This window comes from Ovis canadensis, chromosome 13, assembly GCF_042477335.2.
Source record: "Ovis canadensis isolate MfBH-ARS-UI-01 breed Bighorn chromosome 13, ARS-UI_OviCan_v2, whole genome shotgun sequence".
Lineage (NCBI taxonomy): Eukaryota > Metazoa > Chordata > Mammalia > Artiodactyla > Bovidae > Ovis > Ovis canadensis.
In genome coordinates, this window is record NC_091257.1 from 26,594,647 (window position 1) to 26,610,857 (window position 16,211).

Genomic DNA, 16,211 nt, shown 5'->3' on the forward strand with positions numbered 1-16,211 from the left:
GCACTTCAGAAAACATGATTTCCCAAACAATGTATGATATTAAAGACACTCATGGACCCTCACTGTCTTTTTGTCCTAAGTGTCAGTAATTTACAAGAGATGAAGAGACAGAACGTGGAGAAGCAGCCTGCACTGGGGCATGTGGGGTTTGGTGGTATGAGGTCCCTTTCAGCTCTAAGATCTCTCTTCTCTTTGATCTTCCTAGTTTTTCCTCCCTCTTTTCCTATCCGTCCATCCCATACAATCTAGAGGGCCTCAGTATAGGTATACTTTGGGGATATTGCAGGCATTTCATATAGAAGGAGAAAAACAAACCATGGAATCTGATCAGGGTTTTCACCATCCTGGTGATCAGATCTCAATTTCCTGAAGATTAAAGAATCATGTCAGATTTTTAACCTATCGTTTTGTAGACAGACCCCCACCGAATACAAAAGTATATCCAAAGGGTGTCAGAGAGACTGCTTAAGAAAAATGAGTGTGGAAATCTCCCGAGTCATCTGGTTCGGCAGGTCTAAACAGGGTGCCCACACTTGGCTGCACCCCCTGGAAGTAGAGAGGTTTCCCCAGGCGGAGTTTCAGTCTACTCTGTAAGCACTGGTACGGACCATCCTAGATGGAGTGCTTCTCAACCACATTATTATACGGTTTGCTGTCTTCAGCAGTTTGTGCAGGGCGTCACTTAGCCTTTCCTAATGACTCGGGGTCCTTCCCGAGCACTGGTCACAGGAAAGCAGGTGACCCCATCCTCCTGGGCTGTGAGCTTGTCCTGCTTTCCCCCTTTATGTCGGGTCCTCAGCTGTCTCTTCTCACCGTGGTCACTGTGCAGGCCTCCAGCTGCTCAGCCAGGATCCTGTCTAGCTCCTTTTTTTATAAACAAATTATCTCCCTCTCTAATCTGCAGGGAGTTGGAAACTAGATAACTAAGCCCTTGAAGATTTGTATGTTAAATGAGTTCAAGTGTGCCTTGAGAAATGGACACTAAAGTACATTAGCTTTTATCCAAGAAGGTTGTGAGATGATGGTGTACAGTAAGTTCTGGATGGATATCCGCTCAAGAAAGAGGGGACACGTCGCGTCCTGGGTACAGTGACTAGGTGTAGGCATGTAGGTTTTCACAGGTGTGTTTGAGTGTTCAAGGAAGGACTTCCCTCCGCCCTCACCCAGGAGGACACTCAACAGGCAGATACAGGCAAGAAGGAAAAGGAGACAGAGAGAAAGCAACCGTGAGATGCCAGAGAGAAAATAACGGGAGGAAACGAGACAAAGGGAGGCGAGAGGGCGAAGAAAAGGAAAGAAAGAACAGAATGAGGTCACAGCCCCTCGGCTTTGAGATGGGAAATTTCTTCCTTGGTTGGTAAATCAGTGTCGGCGATCACTCTGGGCGGGAAGCCTGGGAGTGGAACTTTGTGCCACAAAAGCACACTGACCGCTTCCCGTCACCTGAGCACGATGAGTAAACCACCCGGAGCAGGGAATCCCGACATCCCAGGGCTTGTTCCCGAAGAGCCAGCCTACCTGTAGACAATTCCTTTGGAATGAAGAAACTGCAGACCAAGGATGATTTCGGCAGCGTAGAACCTGAGCGAAGGAAAAATCGAGGTTCCACATGAAATGTTTAGTGGGAAAAAGGTTCCCCTTTAGACCGAGTGAGCATGTGGCATTCTGCTAAATGTACATGCGGAATTTTGTTTAATCCTAACAAAAGGAAGACCACATCCATTCTACACGCCCAGCTTCAGTCCTGAGAGAATGAACAGAGCTGATACCTAGTGCTGCTGCTTATACTGTGAACTAGAATACCCACTCCAGTCCTCTTGCCTGGAGAATCCCAGAGATGGGGGAGCCTGGTGGGCGGCAGTCCATGGAGTCGCTGAGGGTCGGACATGACTGAGCGACTTCACTTTCACTTTTCACTTTCATGCACTGGAGAAGGAAATGGCAACCCACTTCAGTGTTCTTGCCTGGAGAATCCCAGGGAGGGGAGCCTGGTGGGCTGCCGTCTATGGGGTCGTACAGAGTCGGACACAACTGAAGTGACTTAGCAGCAGCAGCAGAATGCTTGAATTATCATTTTGGAGGATTATGAGAATATTCAAAGACACTAAATGTAATAATAATGTAATAAATTTCCCTTTTATTTTTAAATCTACCTGGACCCCAGATTCCACATGGACCTGACTTGCTCACACGTGAAAGATGCAGTTTGAGAGGAGGAACGCATAGCGGTAGAGCTCAGTGATCTCGCAGGTTCAGCTCTAGAACACTGCAGTAAAGCAGATCTTTTTTTTTTTTTTGGTGGGGGGGGGGATTGGTTTTCCTGTGCATACAAAAGTTACATTGACACTATACTAGTTATGAGGTATGCAATAGTCTAAAAAATGCACATGCCTTAATTAAAAATACTTGCTGTGAAGTATACTTCAATAGAAATAAATGAAAAATACAGCTGAAAGATGCGAACCATCATCTGACAATGTAGAGTTGCCACAAACCTGCATTTATTGAAAAAAAAAAAAGGGGTATCTCAAAGCATGATAAAATGAAGTGCAATAAAAGGAGATATGCCTGTGTTAGGGGGTGATCCTGTGCTCTCCACCTTCACAGATGAGTGACTCAAAGGAGGTGAGTTTAACAAACATCACTAGTTGGATTAGCTATAAGGGAGAACTTCCTGCAAGTGTGATCTGCTGGATCTTGGAGAGGAATGCAGGAATCCCTTCCTGGGAGGCAGTGAGGAAAGACAGACAGCGTGTGTCTGTGATGCCTCCTATACTTAACAGACCTGGAGGGGGCTGGGAGAACCCTTAATAGCAGAAAAATGCCTGAAGATTTCTGTGCTGCAGAAATCCCATAAAATTATCCCCTGACACTTGGCTGACGGGTCCTGGAGACAATAAGATCAGCAGTGAGCTAACCACTGGATGTGACAAGATGGACGTTTCAGACCGGATTTCTGCAGAAGCTGCTGGAGAAGTCTGTCAATGCAGCTTGACATGAACCACTCTTGAGTGTTTGTTAGGGGTGAGCGAGAGATTGTTGAGCATTCAGCGAAGGCTAGTGTGTACCCACAGTTTTAGGTGGGCCTAGGGGCACAGTTTTTGAACGTCTCAGGGGTTTGATGACTCAGGAAAGAGGGCCCGAGGGAGGCAGGATGCAGAGGGTTCTGTGAGCTCTGCTACAGTCCACCTAGTAAACCCACCTTGCTTGATTTGCCTGCATCCAGAGTGCGTGTGTGCATTCAGTTGCTCAGTGGTGTCTGACTCTGCAACCTCGAGGACGGTAGCCCACCAGGCTCCCCTGTCCTTGGTATTTTCCAGGCAAGAAAACTGGAGTGGGTTGCTGTTTCCTACTCCAGGGGATCTTCCTGACCCAGGGATCAAACCTGAGTCTCTTGCATCTCCTGCATTGGCAGGTGGATTCTTCACTACTAGAGCCACCTGGGAAGCCAGCATCTAGGGTGGCTTGACACCAAAGAAGCTGGAGATTTATTCTCGAGAGAAAGCAAATGTCTCTTCCGGTTCTTCAGTTCTCCTGCCCCCAGAGCTGAATGCTTGATGCTTTACTCTGAGCTTCCCTTGAAAGGCCCCTGTGGACATCCCACCCGTGACCCCACTTCCATCTGACTTCCATTCAAGGGGCAAATCTTGCTTCTAGGTTCAGGTGACTTATAAGGCTGATGAATTGGGGTACTTAAACTAAGTACTTGATCTCGAGGCAGAAAAATGAAATAAAACTAACTGAATGGAAGCTTTAGGAGCTGGGAAAACAGGCGCCTCATTGGATGTGTTTCTGGGGTCGCCTTGCCCTGGAGTTTAGGTCCTCTGAGTAAAGCATGTGGGAAAAAGCAAGGTGTGGGCACAGTGGACCCCACTCCCCGACCAGACAAGGGGGACCCCAACCCTACGAAGGGCTCTTACGTGGCTCTGCAGAGGTCAAACTTGTGGCAGCTCTGGATGTGGTACATTAAGTCTCCTCCGTTGAGATACTCCATCACAAAAAAGAGGTTCTCCTGCAGAAAGACACGACAGTCCCACTGTGAGCTTCTTTTTTTATTGGGGCATAGCTGCTTCACAACAATGTGTTTCACATGGTTTCTGCTGTGCAACGTGAATCAGCTGTATGTATACCTATATCCCGTCCCCCTTGGACCTACCCACATCCCATCCCTCTAGGTCATCACCGAGCACCAAGCTGAGCTCCCTGTGCCATGCAGCAGCTTCCCACTAGCTAGCCATTCTACGCACCGTAGTGTATATACATCAGACCCAATCTCCCAGTTCATCCCACCTTCTTCTTCCTCTCTTGTGTCCGTTGGTCCATTCCCTACATCTGTGTCTCTGCTTCTGCCTTGCAAAGAAGCTCATCAGTACTATTTTTCTAGATCCCACATATAAGCATTCATATACGATACTTGTTTTTCTCTTTCGGGCTTACTTTTCAAAGGAATGAGTTTCATTATTTCAGAGGAACCGATTCTGTCTTGAAATCCCTTTCAAAAAGGCTGGCAACATAATTTAGTTGATCTGCAGCATTTCTGAACCCCAAGAAGTCTGGGAAGTTGGGGGGGGGTGGTGAGTGTGATGCTGGATGCCTGAATGCGCTGATGCAGCGGAGCAGATGGGGGCACATGAGGGAGGGGCCGCCTGGACTTGCTCACTTGACCGTGGGATGGTCTTGGGCTCTTCAATATGTGCTGACTGTCTACCTACTCAAGCTGACAAGGGTGGTAAAAATGAGGCTTCCCTGGTGGCTCAGATGGTAAAGAATCTGCCTGCCAATGCAGGAGACATGGGCTGCATCCCTGACTCGGGAAGCTCCCCTAGAGGAGGAAATGCAACCCGCTCCAGTACTCTTGTCTGGGAAATCCCATGGACAGAGGAGCCTTTTGGGCTACAGTCCACGGGGTCGCAAAGGAGAGGACTTAGCAAATGAGCGTGCACACACGAGCACCGTGATTTTGAAAGTCCTCATGAGCCACAGAATGAGCAATCTATTCAGTGTGGGGATGGCTGGATGTCTGCACATAAATCTCCATCTGTGAACCTGACCCAGGCGATGTTTTTATTTTTTAAACAGAATTAATTACCATGATGCCCGCAAGAAGATCACAAAATAGAGGTGAGAGGGCTTCCTCCTGTTAAGTCATCTACTGTTCATGCCAATGGAGCTCGGCCTGAGGGCAAATACCTCTGTGCACCACATCCTGACTGCCTTAATATCTAAGTCAAGGCCGCCATGAGCCAAGGGCTGAGAAGCAGAATGGGTTAGGACGGAGTGGGCGGCACGATTCTGAGCTTGACAAGAGTGAATCACTTTTCCATCAGCCTTTGTCTTCTGTGTCTGAGTCGTGTGTTTTGTTCTCTTATAAAGAACTCAAGCAGGCCTGCTCAGAGTGTATTATTTCTGATTTCAGAAAGAGTCCAAACAAAGAATTAGAATTCAATAACCTCTAGGATTTGCCCCCGAGTCCGAGCATTCGGCAAGTCTTTCATTTTGCCTACTTAGCTGGCAAAACCATACCGTTTGTCAAGTAGCTCCATGAAGAAGTGAATTTTACGAGAGGAAGGTTGCCTTACTTAGGATGCTCCCTCCAGCAGGGGTGTGGCTGAGGTTCTTATTCATGACACAAGATAACATTGAGCATCTTTCCATCTGATCAGTGAAGTCAGTTTTATTTTTTATTTAAAATATTTTTTTGGCTGTGATGCACAGCTTGTGAGATTTCAGTTCCCTGATCAGGAACTGAATCTGGGCCGTCAGCAGTGAGAATGCAAAGTCCTAACCGCTGGACTGTCAGGAAGTCCCTGAAGTCAGTTTTCACTGGGCTTTGCCAGTACCCTGAATATAGACACTAAAAGAAGTGATACAGTGAAGAACCTCTGGCTAAGAAGAAAGCATTTGGTACATCATTCAGTGTTTATCTCTCAGCTCCCCAGTTTGCAAATATATCTATGGAATACATGCTGTTCTGTGCCTGGCCCACAAAAGCAAGGGAGTCAGAGTTAGTTTCTGCTTTGCTGTGGTTCTCTGACAATTGAAGGCAATAATTAATGCTGATATGCTGGAAAAGATTGAAGGCAGGAGGAGAAGGGGACAACGGAGGATGAGATGGTTGGATGGCATCACTGACTCAATGGACAATGAGACTGAGCAAGCTCCGGGAGATGAAGGACAGGGAAGCCTGGTGTGCTGCAGTCTATAGGGTCACAGAGTGGGACATGACTGAGCAACTGAGCAACAACAACATGCTGTGAACAGGCTCAGGGGTAAAGAATCCTCCTGCAGTGCATTTCTGGCAGAGTGCATATTCCTGTAGAGTCATTTATTTTTAAACTTTTTATTGGAGTATAGTTGATTTACTATGTTGTAAAGCAACAATGTTAGTTTCTGCTGCTGCTGCTAAGTCACTTCAGTCGTGTCCGACTCTGTGTGACCCCATAGATGGCAGCCCACCAGGCTCCCCCATCCCGGGGATTCTCCAGGCAAGAACACTGGAGTGGGTTGCCATTTCCTTCTCCCATGCATAAAAGTGAAAAGTGAAAGTGAAGTTGCTCAGTCATGTCCAACTCTTCGTGACCCCATGGACCGCAGCCTACCAGGCTCCACTGTCCATGGGATTTTCCAGGCAAGAGTACTGCAGTGGGGTGCCATCGCCTTCTCCGATGTTAGTTTCTACTGTATAGCAAAATGTAAAGTCAGTTCAAAACTTCAGAACAATAAGGGATTCTGTGTGTTGGTATGCAAAGTTCTGTATTTTCCAGAGCGTCTACAAATATCTTTCATCACTTGGCTGATAGGATGTATTTTGTTCTCCTGCGTTTTGGGTTGACTAAAAAAGTTCATTCATGTTGACCCGTAAGATGTTGTGGAAAAACCCAAATGAAATTTTTGCCCAACACAATACTCATAAAAATATAAGAGACCAATTTAGGGGGCCTCTAACATCTAAATTCCTTTGTATTCATCTTCTTTGTGAAATATTTATATAAAATTTAGCTGTAAAAGTACTTTATACTAGTAGAAAGGAGGAAGGCTGGTCACAGCTATATACAGTAATAGAAGTACTTAGACACTTCACTAATCTAAGAATTGGGAAAAAAATCATTTTTCACGTGAGAGATATGTATTCATCTCAGTGGTTTTCAAAGCCAAATCTTTGAAATCATTAAGGTCTAAAATTAGCCTAGATATTGCGCTTGAATCTCTACCTTGGTGGACCCCACCCTTGTTACTTACTCTGCCGATGCCCTGAGTGTGGACGAGAGTCAGAGTGGAGGCAAGTCCCCTTCAGAGGGCTGACTACCTCTGCAGAGATTTACATCTTTACTTCTACTTAATGCCCCCCCCCCCCCAAAATCAAGGCTTTGGTTTGAAATTAGAGACTGAACAAGTTACTTCCTGGACATCTGCATCTCTGGGGTGGGGAGGAAGAGCATGGAGCCAGGGTCAGGGCTGCCCATGCCAGGAGCTCACAGAACCAGTGAGTGGCCCAGCCTAGGGCGGAGCTTGCGTTGCCGAGGCACACATGCTCAGCACCTGGGCAGGGCGCACCCAGATCCCCTGTTGCTCCAGGCGCACACCCACATCAGGGTGGTCAGGAGAACACTCACTGTCTTAGGTATGCTTGTAATTTAGAAGACTGGAGTCACTCTGAATCTGGAGAACTTAATTTATTCCTTAGTTGTTTACCGAGCCATAAGCTAACACATCCTAGGAAACAGGTTTATTTGCTTTTTTCAGAAAGAATAAGCCATCAAAGAAAGCCAAAGGTAATCACGTGTACTTCTGCTATCTGAATGTTGGGTGCATATGCGTGTGAGGGAGGCAGGGCTCTCTGCAGGCTGGCAGACCCGTTCATTACGTACGGCCTATTTATATTCCTACTGTAAGCTCTAATTAGTAGAGTTCACTGCCTTCCATAGATTCGTTAAAACGTGTCAGAAATAAAGTGCCCCGGTTTCTAATGCTTGTTCCTGCACCAGAACTTGGGGCTCAGTTGGTATTTTCTGGCTTAATTGTCCCACAGGGTCATCTTGTAGTAACTAACAAGTTCTCTCCTTCTGTAACATGTGCTAGCAGGGATTCAGTCCATGAATTTTAAAATTGTTTTCTGTGATACGGCTGGGTCTCTACTAAGAGGAAATAGTGTAGTTAGGCTGATGGACTTTGCTCCCAAACTGCTGCCCTGCTTGACGGTTGTGTGACCTCTGGTGTCTTTGTGACCCCTGCAGGGGTGACCTCAATTTCCTTGTTTGTAAAATGGGGATAATAGTGTCTACTTTGGAAGGCTGCTAATGAAGAATAAATGATCTAAAATACATAGCATGCCTAGAAATGATCTGACATATGTAACATGCCTAGAACATGGACTCGCACACAGTAAATGCTTTATAAACACCAGCTGTTATTTATGACTATAATTACTATACATAATATACATGCATGTTGAGAAATATACATTCACAAGCACAGAAGGATTCCTGGAACTGACTGAATTTCAACATAAAAGACAAGTTTTAAGGAATACGGTTTTGATGTGAAAGTGATCGACTCTGCTGAAGATTTTAAAGTTATCTTTCCCCCCGTCACTGGCAACGAGAGACTAATACTGGAAAAAGATGAAATACTCAAAAATCCTACCTCTGGGTACCTTTGAATGATACAGCTAGAAATGACTCTCTTCTTTAATGCTTTTGTGTATTCTTCACTTTTTAAAGTACATTTTGGTGTAATTAGTTTTATAACTAAGGAAAATACTAATGAAATTTCCTTAAGAATTTATAAGTGAGTGAGTTTTCCATCACCTAATGTTTCCATAGTGTAGATTCTCTGTATTTACCAAGGGGGTTTGCTATTTGATATGGACATCTCGATTCAGTGTTTGATGTAAAGTAAGATGCTATCTTTTTTAGCTCAACTAAATTGAAACTGGCAGGCTTAGCATTATGAAGACAGCATGACCAGGCAGCACCCGATACTCCCTGATAAAATCGGAGTCATCTGATAAAAGACTTCTTACATCATTTTAATCAAAATAATACACATTTAAAAAAAGATTTTAAAAAAGAATTGATAACAAACAGATCTAAAAGGGAAAGCCTCATTAAAGGGAAAGTTTACACTGACAATGTGAAAGAGGATTAACTGTAAGGTTAAAGTGACAGATTTAACAAAATCAGTGATGTAATTTCCATAGGACTGTGTTTGCATGTCAGTGTCCTTTGGAGGAATTACAAGACCCAGGGCTGTCAACATACCAGGGCTTACAACATGAGCTTATTCTTTAAAAGACATTTTGTGAATGAACACTCTAGAATTGGTAAAGGGGAAGTGTAAACTTACCCTAACATGATCTGGCTTCTACCTGACTTCTCCTTCGAAGGATCACATTTGTTTTGCACAGGACAATGAAAATAAAGAACTCGGGAAATTACTCAGTCATGATGACTAGCGAGTCAAGTACTGAACCAATAGGGAACAGTTGCCAAATGAGCGTAATTATCAGCAAAGTGAGAACTTTTTAGCATTAGAGATTTTATGATCTTATCAAACTTGTAATAATTTTGAGATTACACAGAAGACGTGGCAAATATCATGCAAATAAGGTCAGGAATATAGATTCCCTTTCCAGAAAAAATAAAAGGAGGAAAAGAATAATTAGTCGTTTTTTTCAGGTTTTTTTCCTTCTCCCAAGGGCTAGTGAGTTAATGTAGTAAACTTTATATGAGAGAAGATTTGCATGTTTGAAACAATAAGATTAGAATTCAAATATTTAATGTCCAAGTATAAGGACTTTTTTGGCAGTCCAGTGTGCTTCTAATACAAGGGGCACAGGTTCAATCCCTGGTCGGGGAACTAAGATTCCGCATGCCCCACAGGGTGGCCAAAAAGAAAAAATCCAAGTATACCAGTATGCTTTTCGGAGAATCATGTATTTTGAAGCATATGTAATAAGTGCTGTAACATCCAAGATGATAGTATAACAACATGGAAACTGGAGAACAGACCTCAGCTCAACCTTGGGGTATGTCCTATTACAGCCAGTGGCAAGTGTGGGATGGTGCACCCTGAAGAATGAAGGGCAGTTGGTCCATATCTAAAAGGAAATTCTCCAGATCAACATTTAGTCCTGTGCCACAGAGTAAGAACTCCATACATAGTCACCTTTATTATGTGTATTGTTATTATTTTGTTAGAACAAATGAAACATGTTCTATATTCCTATGTGTTCTCTCTCTCTCTCTCTATATATAGAAATATATATATATATATATATATATAAATATAAATATACCTTCATAACGACCAAGAAGGTATGTGATGACTTTGGAATTCTTCCAGATCTCACATGCAGAAAGCATGCTACCCACTCCAACCCCTAGCCTCAATAACAGGGAGTTGCACACGTTTCCAGCTAAAAAAAGAAAACATGCTTCTTGATATCAAGGGAAAGTACTATTTACATGGAGAAATGGTAAGATGCATATGAACGCAGCTACAGAAAGGCAAACCACAGGAACAAAACCACCTTTCCGGGTTTTATCCTCTGAGAAGCCTGAGGAGGTGAAAGATAATGGTAATTAAGTAGGATCTGGTGAATCTGAAAGACATTTATGGGGGAGATTCTCTTTAAGCCTTCAAAGAAGGCAGAGTGGATTTGCAGACAAGGGGTTCTTTGCAGAAGTGCTCGAAGGAGTTGCAAAAGGCTGGTGTTTCGTGGGAAGCTGGTGTCTGGGCTTTGGGAGAATAGCTGATGCAGGAACCAACCGACAATGAGGGCACGTGAGCCTTGAGGAAACGTTACACAAATCACAACAAGGTGAGAAAACACCCGTGAGCTTAAGAGCAGGTGTGTGGAAAGGGCATGGCATTTCCAACTCAGCAGGCAACATGCAGGCAGAGTTCCTGAATATTTGTGCGTTAACTGCCTATTACCATTAGTGTCTTGGGAGAGGGCGGGACCTGAGGCTAGAGTTTCGAGTACAATAGGAATTTACTATACACCCACTAAACTATTCTTTTTTTTTTTTTTTGTAAATTGTGAATCAAACATCTGAATCAGTTTAGTTGCATAGAAAGGGCATCTGAAACACATCAGAGTGAAGGGCAATTTCTGAAATAACAGTTTTCAAGCATTCATAGTATCAAAAACTGGCAGAGGCCTGTAAAGAAAAGAGACATATGCTATATAACACAGGAGTCCAGCCTGGTGTTCTGTGATGACTTAGAGGGGTGGGATGGGGGAGGGCAGAGAGAATCAAGAGGGAGGTGATATATCTGTATAATGATGGCTGAACTGCGTTACCGTATGGCAGGACCCAACACATCATTGTAAAGCAATTTTCCTCCAAATAAAGAATAAATAAAAAACATTAACTACTTTATGAAATAAAAAAAAAGTTACCTGTGAATGGGGACAACACAAAAAGTTAATTCTCATCTCAGTTCAGGGATAAGTGTTTTTGAGGATGTGGCTTACGTGGTTTTCTTTTCCTTGCTCAAACTGTGATCACTGTCAGCACTTCTAACTCAACCGGAGCATTTATGGATTAAAGCATTTTTGCAAGCTTTAGACAAGGGAGTTTCTGAATGAAATGCTTGCCATTAAAAGCCTTCCAGCAGTCTTAATGGATTTTACCTTCAGACTATGGGAATTCTCATAGTTTGACTTTTTTTTTTTAAACTACCATGCTGAACGAGTTCTTCTATTTCAGATAATACTCTGCAGTTCATAAGGCACTTTTCTCCACAAAGGATTCAAACTTCTCTGCAAATGCTATATATTCTTTAATGTTGTCCCTTGGAGACTAAAAGGGGAGAATTGAGGTTACAAAGAAATGTTAGGTGACTTGTTGAAAGTCACGGGAAGCTTCAGGCATCAACTCTTGCTCTGAATTCATGAGCAGAGGAGTGACTGTGGCGAGGCCAGCCTTGCATGTTCTATTATGAAGGGAAAGTGAAACTCTGTTTTCTGTTTCATACAAGAGACATTGCAAGGTAATATTGACAGAGAAGAGTCACCTGGTTCAGACAGGGTGTGTGGAAGTCGAGGGTGGTGGTGTAAGCACATGAATTAACAACAGCATTCTCACTCCGTATGTCAAATTGAGGACTCTGCATTTGGATGCCTGCAAAACAGCTGGGTGTTCACTCCCTTTCAGCCTGAAGAAGGGGGAGGGTCCTGGAGATGTGCTCTGTGATCTAAAACGTCTTGTAGGTGCGACATCGTAAAGCTACTGAAACTACTGTGCTAGCTACAAAGCGCATTCGGCTTGAAAACTGTCATTTCGTCTGTAAGATCTTACAGAAACATTGGAATGTGCATTATGGCCAACCCAACACCTGAATACAGATGGGCCTTTCAGGATTCAAAGGAGACACAGATGAACGTAGACCACAGTTTACTTTTCATTTCTAAGGAACGATTATTTCCTTAGAAAACAAAACAATCCCAAAGTGTTAGATCCTGTGGAGTCCCATACCAAGGTCACAGGTGCAGAGCCCGGAACCAAGATCATCTCTGGATGAGCCCCATAGTAACTGTTGCCATGAGCCCCTAATCTAAACTGGCAGCTCCCTGACCCCATATTAGGTAAAAATGCCCACCCTAACCGATCCTCTAATGCCACCCTTCTAGCAGGAACTGTCTTTGTCTTGAGGCTATAAAAATTGGCTACTAACCCATGAAAGCATCGGCGCTCCCTTGAGTCAGCCTGCTCTACTTGCTATGCCCTCATTATCTCTGCTCTTTGTTCTTAACAAACTCATTCCTTTCTGAATTACTCTGTGTCTGGAAGTTTATTTTTTTTTAATTAAAAAAAATTTGTAATTGAAGGATAACTGCTTTACAGTATTGCATTAGTTTCTACTAAACACCAACACGAATCAGCCATAGGTTTACCCATGTCCCTTCCCACTTAAACATCCCTTCCACCTCCCTCCCCAACCCTCTAGGTTGTTACACAGTCCCTGTTTGAGTTCCCCAGTCAAAGAGCAAATTCCCTTTGGCTATCTATTTTGCATATTAGTATGTATGTTTCCATGTTATTTCCCCCATACCTCCCACCCTCTCCTTCTCCCCTGTAGCCATGTCCATAAGTCTGTTCTCAATGTCTTTATCTCCATTTGCTGCTCTGCAAATAGGTTAATCAGTACCATCTTTCTAAATTCCATATATATGCGTTAGCATACAATCATTGTTTTTCTCGTTCTGACTTACTTCACCCAGTATAATAGGCTCTAGGTTACTCTGTGTTGTGGAAATTCTTTTCCATCCTATGGTTGGACCACAACAGCGGCATCTTTTCCTTTTTTTTTTTTTTTTTAGAGAGACAGTAGTCCCCACATGGAGTCACCTGTGCTAAGCCCACATCACCAGCTGAGACGTAACACCTAACCTATTTGGAGTTCCGACCTTCCCCAGCGATGCAGTCTTAACTGGTCAATCTGGAACTTTCTGGTCAGTGTGAGTGAGGTCAGCTGCCTGATATAAACCCTCTCCTCCCCTAAGGGAAGGTGGTCTTGCCTGAAACAATCTGCCTTTTCCTTGACCCTCCCCAATTTCTGCCTATAAAGGCTTCCAAGCTCCTCAGAGCTCCTTTTTATTTGCTAATTGAGATGCTGCCCAATTCAGCAATCACTGAATAAAGCCAATTAGAGTCCTAAATATACTCAGCTCAGTTTTGTGTTTTAACAGGTTTGGTGACGGTGACAGGATCTGAAGGAAACTTCTGACAGCTTTGAGGAGAATGAGAAACACGGGTAGGAAACCACTGACTTCTCTCTCCCGCCATTACAAAGGCTGTGGGTGAGTTCCCTCGGTTTTTGAGCTCTGCTCTTTGCATTGAGCTCCTGATGACATTTAACTGGCTTTCCAGTCCCCTGTTTGCTTGGAGCCCCTAGTTCCGTGCTGGGACCTGCTGGCGGTTTATGCTGGAGCTCCCCATGTGCTTGGAACCCCCCTGCAGACTCCCTGCTGGGAGCTGCTGGCGGCAGCTGTGGTTCTCCATTTGTGGGGTTTGCTGGTTCGGTCCTTCCCCCAGTCCCGGGTTCCATATTGGGAACTGTTGGAGGTACGTGAGGTCTCTGTCTTGACCAGGATGCAGTAACAGCTCTTGGTTATTCCTGGTGTGTTAAGGTGCACATTCGCTTGTCTTATGTAGATGAAGGCTGCTGTTGATGGGAATTTCAGAGGCAAGAAAAGCCACAAAATTGGTGGGCATGGATCGAGCACTCAAAAGCTGCTAGAATGCTCACCACCTCACCCAGAGACTCCTGGGTGAGGACAGGATAGTCATGGAACGGCTTAGAGCGACACTGAGTCACCTGCCCACCTCGACACATCCACGCAGTGGGGTATGTGCATTGTATAAAAACCACACAAGCCCCGCAGCATACCCCGCTTATTCACCTGTCTCTGAGAGACCCAAAAGGCTCAGCCAGAAAAAGATGGGACCTTTCAATTCTAAGAGAGTTAAGCGTGACCCTTGCTTATTGTGTCAGTTTGGGGGCCAAAATATGGCTGCACAGAAAAGTGGCTGAGCTACCTTTGTGGCTGAGGGTCCTACCAGCCCTCATGGAAATGACCACAGCCATTATGGGGAAAGTTAGTTGAGATTATTTAAAAAGTACACTTGAAAATAAGACCTTCCAAATCAAACACACAGAATGGGGATACCTGTTTTAACACATTATCTACTTTTTTTTTTTTTTTTGGCGGAAACTAACGCCTGTGGCTGGCAATTCATTATGTAAGTGAATATCAAACTACCTGCATTTGAGTAAATATCAACAACTTTTTATTTTGGACTTAATGTATTTATTTGAAATTTTGTACATGTCTTACTGAAGCATTCTAATGTTTCAGGAGAGTGTGACAGGCAGAATGTAGCAGACACTGCAGTGTAGGGGAGTATTACAAATACACTGGTTTTCACTGCACTTTCCCCTGGAAAAGCAGACTGCTGGATGCATTTTTTTGGCAGGGGGGTTCCTGCAGGTATTGTTTCCTCTTGAATACGTTCTTTTATTTTACCTGACAGTCGACAAAGTGGATTTTTGCGTGGGGGGTGGGGTGTGCTCTTTAGAAATAAGAAATTTCCCAATGCATCATTTTTGAAAATGTCAGTAATAAACTTGTGTTTGTAATATACGCAAGGTTGGAACAAAAACTTAATGGAGCCAAATGTGAATGATAATGACAATTATGTTCTATGATGAACCTCTGATCAGCTTCAAGCTCTTAACAACTCTGCACAGTGATATCAATTGTATCATGATCTAAAAACATTGATAAGCCTCTAGTCAATAATATTCAGATAACAAAAGATGGACTAATATGTCTCCTGTTAATGATGTGTTAGCTGGCATGCAGAAGCCTTCAGAAGACTGCAAGATGTCAAAGGAGCGTCATTAAAAATTTGTTGCAACAGGCTAATGAAATACAAAAGACACAGGAGGCACCTAAAACAGACTGTAAGATAGGCATTACCTAACTTTTACTGCTCCCTTCTGTTCCCCTTTATTTGGACACTCATTCTAGTAATCTGATCTAAATTGTCTTTCTACTCTGAAGAGAACACAAGATCATAAGCAAAAGTCCACCAAGTCAGTGGACTTGCAGACAGCCCCATGTCTACCCTCAATGGAAGACCCCCATAAAGGCCCCTCCCAGGATTGTCAAGACTGAGTGATTTTCTGGTAAATTGCTACATTATTCCCTTAAGCAGCTAAGGCTAACTAAAATTTAAATTAATGAGAAACAATGACCGAGTTTTGGTAGATTCCAGAGACTCTCTACTGTACACCCCACTTCAAGCCTGCATATGGGATCCCAGGAAAACTGGCAGAAGGCAGCTCAGGAGAGAATTCTTCCCTGAATTAGCTCTCCTGGATCTTTATCAATCCATGAGAAAGAGAGGAAAAGACAGTAACTTTTATATCCAATTTGGGGATACCTCTTAAGTACAAGGGATGGTTCTATATTGCAAGAAATGTTTGCTGTTTGCCCCGACTAAAAACTGGTGAGATATTTACAAGGATTAGAAAAAAAATAGTTCAGTGATAAGAAGTTGGTCAGAAATTGGCAGTTGATACTGACAGCATCATAGAAATTTCTTCTTTTGGGCCTCTTCCCTTAAGCCAAAATAAATCTGTGTACACCCCAGAGGGAAATAAAAACCTGTCGCCTTTGTGAAAGGATTTACTAA

The 16,211-nt window shown here is 43.7% G+C and overlaps 1 protein-coding gene across 12 annotated transcripts in view; it reads right to left on the bottom strand.

Moving 5' to 3' along the window:
* PRKCQ (protein kinase C theta) overlaps window positions 1–16,211 on the bottom strand; it is a 154,869-nt gene that overhangs the window by 23,604 nt on the left and 115,054 nt on the right. For all 12 annotated transcript variants that reach the window (XM_069547169.1, XM_069547170.1, XM_069547168.1 and 9 more), the window contains 2 exons: window positions 3,921–4,012; window positions 1,519–1,581 (listed from right to left, as the gene is read on the bottom strand). In XM_069547169.1, coding sequence (XP_069403270.1) covers window positions 1,519–1,581; window positions 3,921–4,012 — 155 coding nt within the window. The remainder of the gene's footprint in view (window positions 1–1,518; window positions 1,582–3,920; window positions 4,013–16,211) is intronic.